This window comes from Rhinatrema bivittatum, chromosome 3 (assembly GCF_901001135.1).
Source record: "Rhinatrema bivittatum chromosome 3, aRhiBiv1.1, whole genome shotgun sequence".
Taxonomy (NCBI): Eukaryota; Metazoa; Chordata; class Amphibia; order Gymnophiona; family Rhinatrematidae; genus Rhinatrema; species Rhinatrema bivittatum.
The window spans coordinates 551867048-551889166 of record NC_042617.1 but is presented as its reverse complement, the minus strand read 5'-3'; the positions used below and the strand labels follow the sequence as shown (position 1 = coordinate 551889166).

Sequence of the window (22119 nt, the reverse complement as noted above, 5' to 3'; positions counted from 1 at the left end):
TCAGGAAGGCTTTGAAGACTGCTTTGAGTTCTAATAAATTTATGTGGTAATATTTCTCTTGAAGAGCCCACGTACCTTGCAGGCACACTGAACGCAGGTGGACACCTCAGCCTTGCCTGGAAGTGTCTGTTGTCAGTATTTGTTGTATCTGTACTGAATGAAAGGTCTGGCCACACAGATTTCCAGAAGTGTCCACCAATGTAAGAATTATTAGAATGGCTTCAAAACTGGTATTTGTGGGGTACTGGTTCAGAGTACCGATTCCAGTATATCTTCAAATCCCACCAATTCTGTCTCAATGGAGGCGAGCTAACACAACTTGAACTGTTGTTGCCAGATGACCTAACAGTTTGAGAAAGTTCACAAGTTCTTCAACCAGCCTAAGTAAATCAAATTCCTCTGAACGGGAAGAAAAGATTTCCCTGTTTTTGTGTCTAAGATAGTGCCTATGAATCCTTAATGAGTCACAGGAATATAGTTTGATTTTGGGTAGTTTATAGAAATCCTAGGGAACTTAATATTTGTAGGACTTGATAACATGTGGAGGGCAGTTGTGCTTGATATCAGCCAACTGTCCATGTATGGAAAAACAAAAACATTGACATGCTGCCAGTGCCAAATATTTGCTGAAGACTCATAGCTACTGAGAGACTCAGCATTGATAATGCTGATCGTTTATTACAAAACATAGTTATCACCTGTAGTTTCTGTGTATAGCTATCTGCATGTATGTGTCCTGAAGATCTAAGGTCATTAGCCAATCTTCAATTTTCAAGTGGGGAATAATGGTAGCCAACAAGTTCATTTTGAATAACTCTATTTAGATATTTTAGATCTCCTAGGTCCAATACAGCAGTGGGCCCCAACCCTGTCCTGGGGGCCCACCAGCCAGTCGGGTTTTCAGGATATCCACAATGAATATGCATGAGAGAAAATGTGCATGTTATGGAGGCAGTGCATGCAAATTTTGCCAGGACCATTTGTTGCATATGCGCTGAAATGCTTCTGCAGATAGCTCCCACTTCCCAGGATCGAGTCTGTGTCAACTGAGGAAATCGGCTTGAACATTGTCAACCCCTGCAATGTGAAAGGCAGCAATCCTATCTAGATGCTGTTCTGCCCAATGCATCAACTGCTGAGCCTCGACCACCACTGGCTGGCTCTTGGTTCCTCCCTGGCGATTGATATAAGCCACTACTGTCGCACTGTCGGACAGAATTCTGACTAACTTGCCCCGCAAGAGTGGTAGAAAAGCCTGCAACGCTAATCGAACTGCCCTGGTCTCCAGGCGATTGATCGACCATTGGGATTCCTCCATTGACCACAGATCTTGCACTGATTTCTCCTGACAAACCGCTACCCAGCCCGAGAGACTGGCATCCATGGTAACCACCGTCCAAACGGGAAATTCCAGAGGGACATCACGGTTCAAGTTGTCCAAGAGAAGCCACCAATCGAGACTGGAATGAGCATATTCTGTAAGAGGAAGATGAAATTGCTCTGACACCGGGTTCCAACGGGACAGCAATGCTGACTGTAAAGGTCTCATATGAGCAAACGCCCATGGGACCAACTCTAGAGTTGAAGTCATCGAACCGAGGACCTGTAGATAGTCCCAAACTTTGGGAGGCTGTTTGGACAACAAATCTCGAACTTGTCCCCTGTCAGAAAAACTCTCCTCTGCCGCATGTCGAACAAAGCTCCCAGGAATTCCAAGGACTGGGAGGGAGTCAGATGGCTCTTGGCTAGGTTGATCACCCAACCTAGTGATCGCAGCAGCTGAAGAACTCTGTGAACCACCGCACGGCAGAGAGTCTCTGACTTTGCTTGAATCAGCCAATCGTCCAGATAAGAATGAACAAAGAGTCCTTCATGCCGCAGCTGTGCCGCTACCACAATCATGACTTTGATAAAGGTCCTGGGTGCCGTGGCGAGACCGAAAGGCAGAGCCTGAAACTGAAAATGATCTCCCAGGATAGAGAATCTCAGAAACTCTGGTGGTCGGGCCAGATACCGAAGTGTAAATACGCTTTGGTAAGATCCAGAGACACAAGGAATTCCCCCACGTGCACTGAAGCAATGACTGACCTCAGGGTCTCCATGTGAAACCGCGACACTCAAAGGCATCTGTTGACCCTTTTCAAGTCGAGAATGGGCTGAAAGGTGCCCACTTTCTTTGGCACCACGAAGTAAATAGAATAATGGCCTTTCCGCTGTTCCGCGGGACGCACGTGAACAATGGCTTCGAGCTCGATAAGGCGCTGTAATGTATCCTGCACCACCCGACGCTTTTCCGCGTACGAGCATGAGGAGATGAGAAAGCGGTCTCGAAGGCGCCGAACAAAATCTAAACCATAGCTGTGCCTTATCACATTGAGGACCCACTGGTCCGATGTCAGCTTGGTCCATTCCTCGTAAAACAGGGACAGTCTGCCTCCCACAACTGGAACAGAGGAAGGGGCCTCATCTCATTGCGAGGACTTAGGCACTCCTGCGGACTGGGTTGACCCATGCCTGCCGAAGTGACGGCCTCGAAAGGACTGCGACCAGGACTGCTGCCGGTTGGAATATTGCCTAGACGAGGAACCAGACGATCTAGAAGACCAAAATCTCCGATTCCCCTGAACCGGGGTCAAGGAGGAAAGGAAACTCTCGTCTTGGATCTACCTTCTGGCAGCCGATGGACCTTTTTCTCCCCCAAGGATTGGATCAGATCTTCCAAGTCCTTTCCGAAAAGTAGCTTGCCTTTAAATGGTAGAGCGCCCAACTGAGCTTTGGAGGAGACATCTGCAGACCAGTTTCTCAACCAGAGTAGTCTGCAGGCCGAGACAGCTGACACCATAGATCGGGCCAAAGTACATAGGAGGTCATACAGGGCATCAGCACTGTAGGCCACAGGGGTTTTTCAAACGTCCCACTTGAACTGCCTCCTCTTCCGAGAGAGACGAAACACTCTGTAATCGTTGGACCCAACGAAGGCTTGCCCTCAAAGAGAAGCTGCTGCACATGGCAGCTTGAGCTGAACGTCTAGCTTGTGATCTTGTAGATCTTGAAGCGCCATTGCGCCCATCACTGGGATGGTGGTCTTTTTTGTTACAGCCAACACCGCCGAATCCACCCTGGGAACTCGAAGAGGGTCCAGGGTTTCCTCGAGTGACAGATACAGCTTATCCATCGCCTTGCTGACCTTCAATCCCAAAGAGACTCACGAAACAGCAGGTCGGTTACTGAGAGATGAAAAAGGAAGGATCTGGTTAGCCCCCGAAGGTCCACCATAACAGGATCAATGTTCCCCCATCTGGGAATCTTCCTGCAGAGTCTCAATACCCAATTCCTCCAGAATTGCCGGAATGAGCAGGCCCAATTCATCCGCCTGAAGAGACGGACTACCTTAGGGTCATCTCCCTCCATAGCCTGCAGAATTGAATTGTCCGGGCTGTCATCAGGATGTGCCCCCCTCGGAGGGGGAGACTTCCCCTCCCCCCGCGGCACCCTCAGCCGTGCAAAATGTAGCCAAAATGGCCTCCGTTCCCACGGTCTGGAGTGCTGCGCCGTGGCCGGCCAAGTTTCCCCGACTCACGGCACGGCTTAGATTTCTGAATTCTGGCTGAGGAGGCAGGCAGAGCATAGGCCTTCCCTAGAGATGCGTGTCTCCGCACGCTCTACAGGCCGCACTATGCAGCATTGGATCGGCTGCCTGCAGCAGAAAACTGCAAAGGAGAAAGAAAAACAAAAACCTTGAGCGCAGCTCACCCCCAGTGTTAGCGCTCCACAGAAGGAAAACGGAGAGAACAGCCCAGTCAGCAAAAGCTCTGCTTTCTAAATTATTATTATTATTACTATTTTTTTTTTTACAACCTGGAAGAAAGCGTCATTGGGTCCTGTGCCTCCTGGGGTGAGTGATCCAGGCTTTCCGATATCATCCCAAAGCACTATGGGACGGAGTGAAAAACAGGGTCCTCAACCCCCACTCCAACTGCCTCAGGTACCAGGGGGGATGGTCCCCTTAGGACCTGCTAACCCCCAAGGAGGCTGTCTTGAGCTTGTAGAAAATTCTTTTTCTCCTTGACATTTCTCTTTTCTTTTTTAAAACCTATTTCCACAGATAAAACTGTGACCTAATCCTTTTATGCTCTTTTTTTTTTTTGTAACTAAACACTAGGGTTTTGCACCTCCACCATCTGCTGGAGACAGAGAAATACTGACAGACTGTAGGTGGCACCTCAGGGTATAGGGCAGAGTCCGCCAAAACTTCTCTGTCTCCATCTACTGGAGGGGAGGCAAAACCCAGGAGTCTGGACTGATCCGGGTATTTGCAGGGAATGGGGGTTACGTGCGGGGCCAGACCCGTTCTAAAATGTGCACGGTACGCACAAGGCCCAGTCATGCACGTGACCTCAGTTTTTATGCGCGTGGCACTTTTAAAATTGTGCAGTTTGTTTTTACTTTTTATTTTAGTTTAATTTTAACAGTTTGTATATATATTCAATGATAATTGTGCATTGCCTCAGGAAGTTCTAATGAATTAGAGAAGTGACACGGAAGTTTTAATTAAATAAATCTTGCTTCTGTGTTTTCCCATCTACACAGATTTTGAAAATATACACACTAACAATATCAACTGACCAGCTTACCTGAAACTTTGAAAGCACCATGAACAGTATGAAAACAGAAAGGTGAAAATTCTCTGCTGGCAACACCTTAGTCAAATATAATAACAGTTTCTAATGTTTAACTTTAGGGTGATCATTGCTCCCATCACTCCTTTATCATTCAGGTAAGATAAGCATCTGCATTTTAGTTTTCAAAGAAAAAATTAATAAACAGGCAAAAAAAAAAATGCAAAAAGCCTGTGAAAGAGTTTATGTTACAAATTTTTGTCCTCAAATTTTTTTAAATTTTCTGCAGTTTCTGAAAGGGAAATTATTCCAAAAAGGGGGTGTGGGGGGGAATCCTCAATACTGGTTTCTTTTGCACAACGTTTTACTTCCACAATTTTTTTTGTGGCTTGTTTTTCCTTCCTGAAGTTGCAGACAGCTGAATCTCTTGGGCAAAGGCTGCATTGCTGCAAAATTGAACAAGCAAATGAATTTGCAGTTTTCTTGCATTTTTGGTTTTCTTTTGTTTTTCTGCAACATTTAAACCTGTCCCCAAATATAAACAGTAATTTGCTATCTTTAGTGAGATTACCATAAATGTACGGCAATGTCTTATCAGCTACGACTTTACCAGGATGTCCTCTAGCATCTTAAATGCACATAAGCAGATGTCTGGCGATACAAGTTACACAATTGATTAGATTGGAAAAAAAAAAAAAAAAGACCAGAGGTCCATTAAATCCAACCTTCTTCTCTAGTTACCTGCTGTGAAAGGATAGTTACAGCTTCTTTGTGTTTGGCATCTCTCAAGTTAATGCCGTTCACTGCCAGGATAGCATCTCCAACATGCAGCCCTCCACATCGATCAGCAGGCTGTGCAGGGTGGATTTCTGAGATGAGGATGGGAACACCATGCTCTTTCCCACCCTGCCAAAATTACAATGAAGAAAGTTCAGCACATGTAGCAAGCGCTATCATTTACCAAGAAATAATACACGACTTTTATGGCTCATTTTTCACGCCTGTACTTCATTTGAGTTCAAAGTTAGGACTGGATTTTTGACAGGAAAAGCCACATTTTGTGGTTTAAAGCTTTTGCCACAAAGATAGTGGACATTTTTCAGTTTTGATCTCAAGTGGATATAATTTCAAGAAAGACAAAATTAATCAAACTGGCATGTAGTAAAAATAATAATAAAAAAAAAAAAAAAAAAGCTTTTCTAATGAAGATTTGAATATGTATTCTACCATCCCAATACAATTACAAATACGCAAAGGTTTCAGTGATGTTTTCCATAATTGCCAGTGGGAGCTCGGAGCATAGTGACAACTGCATCTTTGAGGCAAATAAGGATGGTATCTATAGACGGAAGCTATCCACATATGTTAGGCAGAGGAGGAGGAAATTTTAAAGAAGTGAATTACTGTAATAGAAATGCCTAGTCCTTCATGATCCTCTTTAACCAGAACCACCTTCCGGATTGGGCCAACACCTTGGCTCTTCTTTAAGCAGTCTGAATCCTAGCAAAATTAAAAAAAAATATATATATATATATAAACAAGATCAGAAGTGATTTACTTTGTAAATTAATTGAAACACGGGTAAACGCTATATAATATATTATATATATATTAATAACTAGACAGCATACAATTCTTACCTCTCTTCCAGAGGTATCAGGTATTTTGGAAATTTCTTATCTCATGTAATGAAAAAATGTAAAATCTAAGAAAAATCTAATGGAAACAGGAAGGTGACCATACCAGCTTTCAAGAACCACAAATGACCATGCTGTACTACAGGTGATAAAGTTGATGGATACTGCTTGAGGGGGTGTGTATGAACATCAGGAAGAGGGAGAAATTACTACTTACCTTATAATTTCCTTTTCTTTAAGGAAGACAGGTTAATCCACAACCACTGGGTTATGCATCTTTACCAGCAGATGGAGACTGAGCAAAGCTGTCATGGTATATATACCCCTGCACTGATGTCAGCCCGCTAGTATTCTCTGCAAAAGCCAGCTGTGGATAACTAAACAATTCATGACCATAACTATTAATAGAATCACTCAAGCACTCAGTTAACAGAAATACTGAACTCAGACAAGGAGTGTAATTTCACTAATCTAGGCTCTGGATCTCCAGAAACACAGCCACTCAGGAGGACAATCGCATCACCACCTGGCAGCAAAAGGCGGGAAGGTGGATTAACCTGTCTTCATTAAAGAAAAGGAAATTATCAGCTAAGTAGTAATTTCTCCTTTCTTAGCATTCAGACAGGTTAAGCCACAACAAATTAGTTGTACCAAAGCTAATCTTGAACCAGTCAGGAGTCTTCCTGTTGTACAATCAACACCACACACGCGAAGGCTGCATCCTCCCAGGCCTGCACATCCAGACGGTAATGCCTGGAAAAGGTATGTAAGGAGGACCATGTCGCAGCACGGCAAATCTCAACGGGAGACAACAATCTAATCTCCACACTTGACACTGCCTGAGCCCTAACCTGACTAGGCAGCAGCTGCTCAGCATCCACATCACGATAGAAATAACCTCTTTAATCCAGTGGGCTATTGTAGCCCGCGACGCCGGCTCACCCCGTTTACTCCCACTGTGGAATATAAATAGCTGGTCAGTCTGCCTGAGAGGTTTAGAAACCTTCAAATACCTCATGATATACTGCTTGACATCCAAGGTCCGTAACACGAGATATTCATCCACGTCTCTCTCCCTGTCCAGTGTTGGCAGGGAAAACACTCGTCAAATCCGAACATAGGCTAAGGAAGAGGAGAACTTTTGCACTGAAGTAAAGTGGAAATCACAGCAGTGAAGTATCCATGCTTCAGCAAACAGAGACCTCTCAAGGGCCATACCGTAAAACAAAATTGAGTCAGATCGAGTCAGATCTTCATGAAAAATAGGCCTCTGCCACAGCAGATCTCTGTGAACTGGTATTCGGAGAGGAGAGTCCACCAGGAACCTTCGCAGATCTGCATTCCACAGCCTCCTGGGCCAATCTGGTGCCAACAGAAGCACCATCCTTGTGTGTCTCCTGATCCTCAATCATTCTGCCCAACATGGGCCATGGGGGAAAGGCATACAGAAGCTTGCCTTCTGTCCACTCCTGGATGATGGCATTGATGCCCAAAGACTTCAGATCTCTCCTATGACTGAAGAAGCGAGGAACCTTTGCGTTGTGTTATGTCACCAGCAAGTCTAGAAACAGGAAGCCCCAGTGGCCCACTATGAGCTGGAACGTTTGACAGTTCCCATTCTCCTGGATCCAGACTCTATCTGCTAAGAAAGTCAGCTCTTACATTGCCTTTTCCTGCAATGCATGAGGCTGAGATCTCCTGAAGATGTACTTCTGCCCATTCCATGAGCTGGCCTATTTCCTGTGACACTTGCTAGCTCTTGGTTCCTCCCTAGCGACTGATGTAAGCCACTGTTGTCACACTTTATTCGGACCATTCAACCCTGCAAGCAGTCGACGAATTGCAAGCATGCCAATCGAACGGCATGGGCTTCCAGCCGATTGGTGCTCCAGAGAGTCTCTTCTGTACTCCAGTGCACCTGCACAGTGAGCCTCCCAACCCTGGAGGCTCACATCCATCATGAGTACTAGCCAGGCCTGTGTTCATAGGGGAACACTTTTCCTTAAGATACTCCACTTGCAACTACCACTGCAGTTGTATGCTGCTCTCCACTGCTAAATGAAGCTGTATTGAGTAGTTCTGAGACTGTGGACTCTAACGTGCAAGTAGTGTGCGCTGAAGAGGATGTGTATGCGCCCTTGCCTATGAAACCACATCTAGGGTGGCTGCCATCAACCTGAGCACCTGTAGGTAAGACCATACCATCAGGTATATTGTTTCTGTCAATAGTTGCACCTCTGCCATCAGTTTCTGAATGCAGATCTCCGGTAGGAACATCCTACCTTGCTTCATGTCAAAATGAACACAGATACTCCAGTGTCTGGGATGGCAGCAGATTGCTCTTGGCCAAGCTCACCACCCAACCCTAGTTTCTGTAGCAAGGAGAACACCTTGTGCGAGACCTGAAGACTTTCATACTCTTGGCCCGAATTAGCCAATTGTCTAAATATGGGTGGGAGCACGATGCCATCCTCTCTCATCACTGCCACTACCACCACTATGACCTTGGAGAAGGATCTGGGTGCGGTGGCCAAACTGAAGGGTAGCACTTGAAACTGATAATGTCACCCCAAAACAGAGAAACGCAGAAACCGCTGATGCTCCAGCTGGATAGGAATATGCAGGTACACCTCTGACAAATCCAGAGACATAAGAAACTCCCCCAACTATACTGCCATTATCGCAGAGCGTAAGGTTTCCATGCTGAAACGAATCACTCGTAACGGACAGCTGACTCCCTTGAGATCCAGGATGGGGCGAAAGGAATCCTCCTTCTTGGGTACAACAAAAATGGAATATTGGTTCGTATTTTCTTGTGACATGGACTCTGGGATCACAGGTTGAGGAGCCTTCACAGCGTACACTCCACTGCCTGTCTCTTCTGCTGGAAGTTGCATAGAGACACCATGAAAACGTCCCGAGGAATGGTTGAGAAACTCCAGAGCATAGCCATCTCTTATCACCTCCAGAACCCACTGGTCTGACATGATCTCGACCCACCTCCAATAAAGAGAAGTGATCCCCTATCTCCTGTTCCTGGGAGGGTGGGGGGGGGGGGCTAGCCATATCAGATAAAAACAAAACAAAACAGTTTTTTCTCTCATGTACTGCTGTGGCATCCATCTTTGGTTCAGAACCATTTGCTATTTAGTTCACTGACATACACATACATCCATAGCTCCTTTAAGGCAGTTAGATATTTGTTAAAAGTGTAAGTTGTTCCGATTCTGATACCAGTGATATAGGCATTTCCCAAATTTACAATGATTGATAGCTATTGCCTAAGACATGTCTCACATAACTGTCATTCATTGTGAATTACAGCATGTCACAATACATATCTATATTGGAAACAAAAAAAAAAAGATGTAATATAATTCTGTCTCTAGTGAATTTGAATTGGTTTACTGCTAGGATACAAACAATCTCAGCTAAATATATGTGGTTATAATAGTCTCTACATGTCGCAGCACTGTACGTCCCCTACCCCTTGGTGGATTCATTGATAGACAGTGTCATTTGATGCAGCAGACTGTGCAATGTAAGACCCAAATTTAGAACCTCCAGATTCATCAATCACTCAAGGAATAGTTTCATCCTGGGAGTCAGATTTGGTGGGATAATAGTCGATAGAGCTGATCCCAATGGCATCAGAGGCCCCACTGAAGGGCCTACATGTGCAGACTGCTTAGAGGAACCACATGCACCGCAACAGCCATGTCTCTAAGAAAGACCAGGGCCAAACCTGCTGACACTCAGTCCTGTTGAAGAGGAGACCATACCATACTCATCAGCAATGTGGCTGTTTCAATGAGAGAAACTTTCTCCTGAAGCTGAGTACAAAGATGGTCTCTGGCTGCAGGGGGAGAGGGCTTCCTGCACCTACTGCCTTTCAGCTGTTTTAAACAGCTAAGTCCACACTAGCCTAGAAAACCAGCTACTGGACCAAGGTACTCATCTGAGGGACCACGGAAATCACCTCAGGAATTCTAAACTGGGAGACGAACCATTTGGTATCACCGCAGGAAAGCGGGGTGAATATAAAGCATATAAAGGAACTCTACAGGCCCCTCCCACAAAAGCAACTCGCCTCACCTCGACCAAAGATCGTTCATTTTCGACAGCAGGCCCAGCCATCTGGAACAATATCCCTTCCGACCTCAGAATGGAACCCTGCCTCGCAACATTAAAAAAAAAAACTTATGACTTGGTTCTTCCATCAAGCCTTCTCAGATCCCCCTGAAACATATTAGCCGAGGTTTTTATGGATCTCCGTACCTCCTTGAAGTTTCCAATAAGATCCTCCCCTGACTCACCAATCGTTTATACTTGTTTTCTGCGTTCCTAGGCCTTTTCTCTTCCAGCAGTCTATGCCTCCAAGTTTTATTTTCCTTGTTGAATGTAACTTTGTTTTTTCCTGTTTTATACTATTGTCTTTGGTTCAGTCCCCCAGTTCGATGTAAACCGATCTGATATGGTCTTTTAACCATGAAGGTCGGTATAGAAAAGTGTTAAATAAAATAAATACATCTCTTTTTATTTCTCCTTCTAAAATTTGAAGCAATCCCCAGTTAAGGAGATGTACGTCCACTATTTGCTGGAGACTGAGAATACTGGCAGGCTGATGTTACTGTAGGAGTATATATATACTATGACGTCAGCTTTGCTCAGTTTCCATCTGCTAATAGGGGTGCATAACCCACTGGTTCTGAATTCATCTGTCTGGGTGCTAGGAAATCATAGATGAAAAAATGAAGACCAAATCACAGACAATATCTTGGTAGTGATGGCAAGATTGGCATTAATCTTTACACAAAGTAGTGAGATTGACTACGAAGAACAACCTGTATACCTGCCATACAAGGATTTCTGATTGGGGCTTGATTTTCCAAGTAATTCTCCACAAAGCTTTAGATTTTTCTGGATTTACTTGAATTTCTGGTCTTAACCACAGGGCTATGTAGCATCAAGAAACGAGTTGAAACCATCCAGTTTCTACACAGAAATAGATTTATACATATATGCTTTGTCCACCAATAAAGCACTTTTGGCCTGAAAGGTGTGGAGTATGGTATGTTGATGAGTGGAAAAAATCCTCATGCAAATCTGACAGTCACAAAAAAATGTGAAAAATGTTCAAGGAATTTCTATAGCCACTGTACAGATTACGACTGCTTGTAAAATTTAGCTCCTTATCCAGGATAGTTTGCATCATCTTCCTTATTTGTACTGTATTATCTTAGGCAAATGAGCCTACAAAATCCTCCACTTAGTCACACCCATATCTATCCATAAAACTTTGCAATATTCTAAATAGTTATTAATACTAATATGGCCATTGCCCGAACATCTGGTCTCCTCTTCGGTTCTCTGTGAATCCTGCCAGATGGACCCAGTTACATGAATGCCTGCATTTCCATTTGGATTTCTAGTTATTAATGTACTTGCAGCCTGCCAGATAGACCCAGGCAATAGTTAATACTATCACTGTAACCTACCAAACATATCTAGCCACATGGTTGCCTCCATTTTCATTACAGCTTCTAATGTTTCATATTACCTACTTTGCCCTTCATTCTAGCAACCGCAAACTCATCGAGTCATTTGAGGTAGGCACTTAAAACATTGGTAGTTCATGCTTTTGCTATCTCTTCACTTGTTGCAACTAAGAATCCTTTATGCTTATTTTATGTCCTCGTAAAGTCTCTTAGAGTTTTATTTATGTATTCATTACAATTTATTTCACAATAGATCATCAATGTGCCCTTAGCATGGTACAATAATCAACAGAACATACATAGTCTAATATACACAAAATAAAATCATTTAAACAACGGCATAAACATAATGAAACATAAAATAGTTAGCACCAACACAAGAAAAGTGTAAAACTAAGAACATCTCCCCCATCCACGCTTTGAGGAAATTTCATGCATTCACATTTCTTTGAAAATATATTTCCCGACATTGGGTTTCTCTGTAAGAGAGCAATGTGAAGAAAGGAGGGGCGATAGTTACTAACAACAGAAAAGCAAGTTTCTACATACATGTCCAGGTGGTGCTGGTAGTGGTCGCTTCAGGTCATTGCGACCCCGACAAGCTCTGATGACAGTTTTATGACGATGTAGGTGAATTTCAGCTTCTAGTTGGTTCCAGAGTTTGTCATGGGCAGGTCCCTTCATATCTCGGCCCAGTAATTGAATTTGCTGGACCCTTCATATTAGTAGAGAAGAAAACCGTGAACACAAGAAATACTAACTGAAAATATATAATCAATGGCATGTCTATGTTCAACTACCTAGAATTATAAATATAACACTTAAAGACCAAATAGTATTGTTGTATCACAAGACTAAAATATATCTCAAAAAAGCACCAGAGAGTTTAAGATCAGCGTACATTATTGTAGGTTCGACTTGGAATACATCACTTTCACCGTTCCTTTTTTAAAATATTAGTTAGCTTAGGGCCATAATTGCAAAGTACAACCATATGTAAACACTCTCTTGTAGACACAAATTTCATTAGTAGTAGCTTTATGTGGGTTTAAGTCAGTTATTAGGCTAGCAAAGTGTGACAAGAATATTTCTACAACTCAGATTGTTTTGGTTTATTTGCTAGTGTTTCTGTGCATTTAAATCTTTTCTTATAACTATGAGGAAGATGCAGGATTTAAACCCTAGCTTCCCTGGTTCTCAGCCTATTGCTCTAACCAGTAGAGTACTCCTCCCTCCTTTTTGTTTAATTGTTATTTTTTGTATATGTCTTATACCGATTGCACTGGATTCCCAATTAGAGTACAGTTTTTCAAACGTATCTAGCGAAATAACTAAGAAGAATCTTCCAGAGTGGAAAATGCATGCCTCATAGCAGCCAAAAGTATGCATGGACTTTCACCACGGGCATGCTTTAATCCAGAATAAAATGAGACAGATGTTCCGGGGGGGGGGGGGGGAGTATTTAGGTTGGAGTAAACAACCCGCATACATTTGCATTTTCCAACGTACATGTGTTTTTATCCCCATTTACCACTTGCAGAAATAGTAGGGATAAAGTACATGACCACTTTTGTACACTTATACCTTAAGCAAATTTTCAAAGGGAAACTACCTACAATTATGCAGGCATACCTTGCCACCAAGCAACCTTAGAGAAGATTGCCCATAACTGTATGAGGATTTGGTTTGGTCCTTTATATGAATTATTATGGGCTTTTGTACTTTTCTTTTGCTGTGTCTTGTTCTTTTTTCAAAGATTAAGATTTTCTTAAAAGTATTAAAACACTAAAAATTAAAAAACATTTAGGTCTGATTGTTTTATTACTACCATCATTGTATCCAAAAGTCACTGGTTAGGATTTTTATGCAATTTTTGTTTTTCCCCACTTGCATTACTTGTGCCTTAGGAAAGTTCCTTCACTTTTTACTGCCTCAGCTACAAACTTAGGACCTAATTCACTAAGCTGCATTAGGCTGTTTCTCGCGAAGTAAATGGCAGAACACGAGATGTTTGAAATAACTCGCGTTAAATGAGCCCTGGCACCGCAATTTTATAAATTAATGCAACCATATGCTAATGAGTATATTAATACCTTAAACTATGTTAATCAAATAATGTGGCTTGCTGAAAAATGTGCAAGCCGCATTATTTGAACTGAAATTAGCTACAATTCAAGAGTTGTAGCTAACTTCCTCCGAGTGCACGTCCTGATGCACCCAAGGCCCTGTCTTAAAAGAGCTGAACCCTCCAAAAGTAGTTATCAAACAAAAAAATATGGGGTCTGCATAAACCCCTGTTCCACCCCCTCTCCCCTGCCACCACTGGAAGTGGTCATCCTCCTTCCCTCCCTCTCCTCCACCCGAAGGCGGCCATTGCAGCAACAATAAAATACTTGATTGGCACAAGCCCCGCACCAACCCCCCTTCACCAAAAATATTCGGCTCCCAGAGGCCAGGTCCCCCCCCCCTCACCCCCCCAAACCTCCTTCCTAAACACAAAATAGTCTCTGGCGGTATAGTGGACTTCTTCCATGCCCTTCTCTTATACATAAACAGATTCCTGGTCAACAAGTGGATCCCCCCGATTACTTGAAAATGTGGAATTCCCGATCCAGTGGAGGCCCACAGCATCCCTTAGCCTCTGTGCTCGAGGGTGACCATTTTGGAAAAATGGTTGCCATCAGGTCCCAGAGGCTAAAGGCACGTCAGAATCCCACTGGACCACCAATGTCACTTTTTCATGTAAAGGGGGTTTGGAATGTGGGCTAGGTTGGGGGACAGGGAGTCCAGTAGACCACCAGGGATCCGTTTGTGTGTAAAGGGGTGGGTGGGGTCTAGAGCTTCTCAACCTTTATTATAATCGGGGCACACTTTCAAGTTTGTTTGATCTTCGTGGCGCACCGAACCAAATTTTACAATAGCACATATATTCATACCCACTGGTCACGTGACTGTGAAAATGTCAGGAAATATACTTTTAACTAAATTAAATAATATAACCTTCCCTCCCCAAGAGCCAACCCTAGCCCCTCTCAAGATCCAATCCCAATCTCCTTCTCCCCAATGCCAAGTGTTCCCTTTAAGGATTGCTTTGCTGTGTGCAAAATGTTTTGCAGGTGAGCAAACATTTTTGGTTACATTACCCTGTGAGCACTACTTTCTTTGATGTAAAAAGCCCATCACTTTTATGCTCACAGCAACCCAATTCTTAAAGGGAACATTGGTTAAGTTTATCTCACACATGCCTATGTTCTCACATACACAGGCTCTCTCTCCCTCATAGACACATTATGTGTTTGTGTGCCTGTAACACATAGGCTTTAACAACCATGCATGCTCACACAGGCACACAAACACAGGCTCTAAAACAGCCCCCCCCACACACACACACAAGCAGGCGCCCCAATCCATCTCTCTCTCACAGGCACAGACACACACACAAAGCAGCTCCCCAATCCCTCTTTCTCTCACAGACACACACACACAAAGCAGCTCCCCAATCCATCTCTCTCTCACAGACACACACACACAAAGCAGCTCCCCAATCCCTCTTTCTCTCACAGACACACACACACACACATAAAGCAGCTCCCCAATCCTTCTCTCTCTCACAGCCCCCCCCCCCCCACACACACACACACAAGCAGGCTCCCTAATCCCTCTTTCTTTCACAGGCCCACACACACACACACACACACAAGCAGGTTCCCCAATCCCTCTCTCTCACAGGCCCACACCCCCACACACGCAGGCTCCCCAATCCCTCTTTCTCTCACAGACACACACACAAGCAGGTTCCCCAGTCCCTCTTTCTCTCACAGGCAGACACACAAGCAGGCTCCCCAATCCCTCTTTATCTCATGCGCACCCACACAAAAGCAGGCTCCCCAATCCCTCTCTCTCTCACAAGCAGAGACACACACACAAGCAGGCTCCCCAATCCCTCTTTCTCTCACAAGCAGACTCTCCAATCCCTCTTTATCTCATAGGCACACACACAAAAGCAGGCTCCCCAATCCCTCTTTCTCTCACAGGCAGAGACACACACACACAAGCAGGCTCCCCAATACAAGCAGGCTCTCAACCTCTCTCTCAGGCACATACATATGCAGGCTCCCAATGATTCTCACAGGCAGACACACAAGCAGGCTCCCAATTCCCCTCTCTCTCTCATGTTCTCTCTCCCCTATATGTTTTGCATGCTCTCTTTCTTCCTGGGATATGCAGGCAGCAGCAGCTACCTCCTTGGACCAATGTAGCATCACTCACAGCACACATGCTATTGCTCACAAACATACCTCTTGCACATGCACTGTGCACACACAATCTCTTGCAGACACTATTTCTCACACTCACTCACACGTTCTCTTTTTGCTCCTTGAATGTGCATTCTGCTGGCAACAGAAGTCTCTTCTCTTTGGCTCTGCCGCAGCCACCTCTCTTCCACCACATGTATTGAACTTCTAGGCTGCGCAGCCGAGCCAGATACAGCAACATACTCTCATTGGCCAAGTGTCCGGGCAGGACATGGCAATATTTTCTCTTTGGCCGTGCAGCCCGGACACCAGTAACTTCCTTTCTTCTGCAGAACAACCCCAGCTGCCTTCTTTCTTTGGCCTGGGCCCAGCTGGGATCCAAAAAAAAATTGCAAGGCCACAGACTCTGGGCATGGGTCTCATGCTTCCCAAGTTTTTACTCCTTGTTAAATGTAACTTTGCCTTATTCTCCTCTCTTGTTAATTACTATTTTATTTATTGCTTCAGTTATACCCTTGTTCTATGTAAACCGATCCGATATGGTTATTACTATGAAGGTCGGTATAAAAAAAGTGTTAAATAAATAAATAAATAAATGTATCTGGGGCCAACAATGCCCCTGCTGCAGTGCAACACTATAGTGGACAAAGAAGGGAGCTGAAAGGAGATTACCGCTGCACAGCATGGATCTTGCTGTGGCACACTAGCATGCCACGGCACAATGCTTGAGAAACTCTGCACTAGACCACCAGAGGTAAATTTGTGTTGAAGGGTCAGAGGAGGGGGTCTCGGTCTCTATATCTATATATCTATATCTTTTTTTTTTTTTTTTTTTTTTACGTTTATTTCTTAATTTTCATATAAACTAAACATAAACAGCAAAGTACCAATACAGTTCCAAGTTGATCCTTGGAACTGTGAAGGACTTCAAAGGGGCATGGGATAAACACTGTGGATCCATAAAGTCAAGAGGCCACCAATGAAGAGTGGGTGACTCGCCAGAATGATGCCTACTGCCTGGAGACAATACCCTTATTAAATAAACATACACATGCTTACTGTGACTCCAACATCGCTCTAAGCTTCAACAGCAAGAGGAAATGTGGTAAAAAAGGATTCACACTCACAAAGAGGGGAGTAGCTGGCTTGTTACGGCGGTTACTACCCCAAATCAAATAAGCCTGATACTTCACTTTCAATGCATATACAGCATAGTTCTCTGCTTCAACGGCAGGGGAGAAGAAAAACTGATACTTCACACATCCAGTAGAGCTCTCTGCTTCAACGGCAGGGGAGAAGAAAAGAGGGTTCGCACTCACAAGCGGGGAGTAGCTGGCTTGTTACGGCGGTTACTACCCCAAACCAAATGTGCCTGATACTTCACTTTCGATGCATATCCAGCATGGCTCTCTGCTTCAACAGCATGGGAGAAGACTGATACTTCACGCATATCCAGCATAGCTCCCTGCTTCAACGGCAGGGGAGAAGAAAAACAACCGATAAGGGCTGTATAACATAGTCTGGGTAAAACAAATAAGCATGGGTGTAGCTTGCTTATTGCGGCAGCTACTACCCCTAACTAATCAAACTAGATATTTCACTTGGATGCAGCTCCATCACTGCTCTCTACATTAAAGGTGGGGGTGGAAGGGAAATAGAACAAAGAGCTAAGAGAAACAGATAAGTATGAGAGAAAAAATGTGTGAAGCTTGCTGGGCAGACTGGATGGGCCATTTGGTCTTCTTCTGCCGTCATTTCTATGTTTCTATGATATATATACATAACTCCAGGAGGTCAAGCCAGGAACATTAGGTTCCTGACTTGCAGATGATATACAAAGAGGTACTGTGAAGTACTGAAAATTATCCCCCCATTCCCTCCCTAATTCCGCCCCCCTTTCCCCCCCATGCGCTGTCCTTTAAGGGCCATGACAGTGGTCTTTATAGGTGTTGATCCTTGGTAACATCGAGTTTCTCGAATCCATGAGGGGCCATTTCCTTAGGCCTTAAGGCGTCGTGGCTTGGAGTCTGTGAGTCTTCGAATCTTTGAGGCTTTGGAACGTAGAGTCCATGATACTGTAAAGGTTGGAAGTCTTTGAGTCATGTTGGTCAACACAGGGTCCATGGAGCCCTTCCCAACATCATGGGCAGAAATTTACGAGGGGATACCACTGAGGAGTGCTAAGAACCACTAGACCATACTAAGCTGGGGTCCGCCGTTTATTCCCGTAGTGCCAGGCCCGATAGATGAAAAGTCTGCACTGAACAAACGACAGGACTGTAAAGTTCCGTAGGATTGGAAGTTTCTTGTTTGTCGGTTGTGTCACCAGGCCTTATTAAATGAAGAGAGTTAAGAGTATAATAAGAGCTATGCTGCTATGTCTAGAATTTTACTTCTGGCCTAATGATTAAGGGAAAGTAAATATGGATTCCAAATGTCTAGGTACAGATCATATCTCTTGACGGAAGCCGAGGTCTTAGCCAACAACAGCTCATAGACAGCCAGTTTGTGAAGTTTCAGCCTCCATTGTAATAGTGACAGGGACTCTGATTAGCCACTGTGTTAGGATAGCCTATTTGGCCAATAATAGAGGTTTCTTATGAAACTGCGCTGACTTAAGATGAATCCCTGGCACTGTTTTTCAGATGAGAAACAATAGACACAATTTCGGGTCCATGGGTAGGCCTAGCGCAAGAAGGCGTCCGATGTATCCCAGGACCTTAGCGCAAAACTGTTGGATGAGATTACAGTCCCAGAAGTTATGACGCAGGGTTGCCAGGTCATCGAGGTTGTCAACTTCCATCTACAGGCTAAAATTGGGGTAATGTATATTCTGTGTAAAAGTTTGTATTGAGTTTCTCTCAGTTGTACATTTTCTGCACATTTTGCTGTGGCTTTGAAGCATCCTGCTAGTTGGGATGGGGAGATCAGACTGTTCAAGTCCCGAGTCCATATATCCACCAGTTGCTTGATCCGGTCCGAGGTTTCTAGGGGGAGTAGCTTTTTCACCATAATGGAACAGGTCATACGCTGCTGTTGTGATGTGAAAAACATTTTCAACATATCTTGGTTGTGAACCGTGGTGGAGTGTCCCACCCACGTGCGCATGAAATGACGTATTTGAAGATATGCAAAGAAGCTTTTATGTGATAGTCCATATTTTGTTTGTAACTCTGTAAAGGAATATAGATGATTCCCAGAGGGGTCAAGTAGTTGATGTATGTGAGTGAGGCCTGCTATTTTCCAGTGAGTAAACACAAAGTTTTCCCAGCTGGGAGAAAAACGATGGTTGCAAAAATCAATTTTCTCCACGGAATGTGTAGCCGTGAACATAGCCGTTTTCACGCAGTGCGTCAAGCCACGAAGTATGGAAAGTCACGAATATGCAGGGGCAGTGCAGAGCTTGGAGCAACCATGAGATTGCTCAGCTTTAGCGGTTTACACCAGTCCCGAAATAGGTCCCTTGGTATTAACACATCAGTGGCTTCTATCCAGTCTCTGAGATGACACAACAGATTAGCAACATTATACAGATGAATATTGGGACATGTCATACCTCCTTTAGATAACGGGCACATTAACATTGCCAGTCCAATTCTTGCTTTCTTATTCCTCCAGAGAAATCTCCGAAGTGCTGTGTGTAACTCTGTAATCTGTGGGCTATGAATCCAAATCGGTAGCTTATGCACAACATATAGCCATTTTGGTAGTTCAATCATTTTAAATAGCTGTATCCTCCCAGATAGGGATAAAGGTAAAGTCATCCAGTCTTTCAATTTCTGTTTCATCTTGGTAAGTAACGGGGTAATGTTAACAGTATACAGATTGCCAATGTCTATCGGTATGTAGATACCCAAGCAGTTCATTTTGGAAGTAACCCATCATAAGGGAAAGACCCCTGGCCAGCCCCCGTGTACTTGGCCAGTGGTATCTATGGCCTCTGATTTGTCTTTGTTAATTTTTAAACCAGAGAAATGACCAAATCATGCTTGTAAGACTAAGACCCTGCTTAATGAAGTAATTGGGTTTACCACCATCAGCAAACGCTGCAACTTTAAAATTTGTACTTCCCTCCCTCAAACCTTCTATTCCCGCGTCTGCGTTTATGGCTCGTAGAAGGGGGTCTAATGCGAGAATGTATAACAATGGAGAGAGGGGTCACCCCTGCCTGACACCTCTATGTATCTCAAACGGAGCAGACATCAGTCCATTGGCTACAATAATAGACTGTGGTTGCAGATACAGTTGTGAGATATTCTGTAATATAGGCCCTTGAAATCCAAATTTCTGCAATACAGAGAATAAATAATCCCAGGCTACCCTGTCAAAGGCTTTTTCCGCATCAAATCCGACCGCCAGTGCCAGAATGTGTTGAGATTTACAATGCGTCATGGCTACCCACAAACTAAGAAGGTGTCGACTAGCCTTCCTACCCTATATGAATCCAACCTGACTGAGATTAAATGGGGTAATATCCCACTCATTCTTGTGGCTAGTATCCTAGCAAATATTTTTTTATTTTATTTTATTTTTTAGTGAAGGGGAGGGGGGGCAGGGCTTGTCCCGATTGTCAAATTATTATTTTTATGGCTACAACGGTTGCATCTCGGGGAAGGGAGGGGAAGGCGGGAGTGGGACAAGGGAGTCTATGTAGATCCATATTTTTTAAACTATTTTTGAGGTGCCAGCTCGGGGCCAAGTAGCTATTTTAAGGGACCGCAACACCACTACCATCGCTCATTATTTTGGGGGGGGGGGGGGGGGGGGGGGGGTTGCTGCCACAATATTTTTCCCTCCGGGAAATACTGTGGGTTATGATGTTTTCTCATGGGTAAAAATACCATCAAAGGCACAAAGCAGCAGGGTAATTTACTGTGGCTTAGTGAATGACTCCCCCTCCCCCCAGATTGTAAGCCCTTTGAGACAGGGAAATAACTTCTCTACTTGAAATGTAACTTGCCTTGAGATCGGATTTTGAAAAATCAGTAATTAAATTCCAATTCAACACACAGCTGGCTACACTGTTTTAAGCACCAATACCTTCCCCTCCTTCTAAGGTTGGTGATGAGAATATGGAATTTAGGGAACAGTGTAAGGTTTATCTTTTAGAAAAACTACAACTACTGATCAGGTTAAAAACACAAAAATAAAATGACTTCCTTGAAAGCATTATCAAATACTAGTGGGAAAATTAAGACAGCAAAGTTGCTTACATGTAATGGGGGTTTCTCCATTACATATAAGGATAAATCAGCCATAACTAGCAGGTGATTTCATCCAATGGTGCCAACACAAACCCAGCTCCCACAGCTTAGATATGCTTCTGGGTATGCGTGTGAGTTCCCATGCAGTGACTGCTGCCTCATGAGCCTATTAGCTCTTCCAGAGCTTAAGCCAAGTACTTGAATCTCCAAGGAGGTGGGCAGATGATAAATGTATGGTCAATTTATCCTGCTGTCTATGGAGAACCCCCTGTTACAGTTAAGCAACTTTGCTTTCTCTGTCAATAAGCAAGATTAAATCAGCTATAATCAGTAGAGAATCCCAAGCTGAAAGTTGCCTTGAGGAATAACTACTTAACAGACAACTCAAACCCAGCTCAGTAGAGAGTTGACTATTGGGTGAACAGGCTGTGCAGCACTGCTTGTCCAAAGACACTATCTCTCCGAACATACTATCCAGACAATAGTGGGACATGAAGGTTCGAACACATGGCCAAGTAGCAGCTTTATATATGTCTTCAATGGAAGTGCCCTCATATAAGGATGGGCCTTGACAGAATCTGTAAGCTGTAAACCAGCCAGCGTGCAATAGTGCGCTATACAATCTGCTAGCCAATTAGAAAGAGTTCTTTTGGCAACTGCCCTTCCCAGCTTGTTGGGATCAAAGGACATGAACAGTTGAGAAACTTGATGGTGAGGCTGAATCCTCTGCAAGTAATTCATTTAGGTTCTCTTACAGGCCAAGGAATGAAGAGCCTGTTCTCCTTTGTGTGCATGCAGTTTTGGAAAGAGCATAAGCACAATCATTTGGTTGATGTGGAATTTAGATACCATTTTCAGAGGAAATTTAGAATGAGTGCATAGAACAGCTCTGTTGTGAAACAAAC

General features: G+C 43.9%; 1 protein-coding gene across 2 annotated transcripts in view; it reads right to left on the bottom strand.

Moving 5' to 3' along the window:
• Positions 1-22119, bottom strand: part of GOPC (golgi associated PDZ and coiled-coil motif containing) — a 110464-nt gene that overhangs the window by 19579 nt on the left and 68766 nt on the right. For both annotated transcript variants that reach the window (XM_029596436.1, XM_029596437.1), the window contains 3 exons: positions 12304-12469; positions 6024-6119; positions 5361-5525 (listed from right to left, as the gene is read on the bottom strand). In XM_029596436.1, the coding sequence (XP_029452296.1) occupies positions 5361-5525; positions 6024-6119; positions 12304-12469 (427 nt within the window). The remainder of the gene's footprint in view (positions 1-5360; positions 5526-6023; positions 6120-12303; positions 12470-22119) is intronic.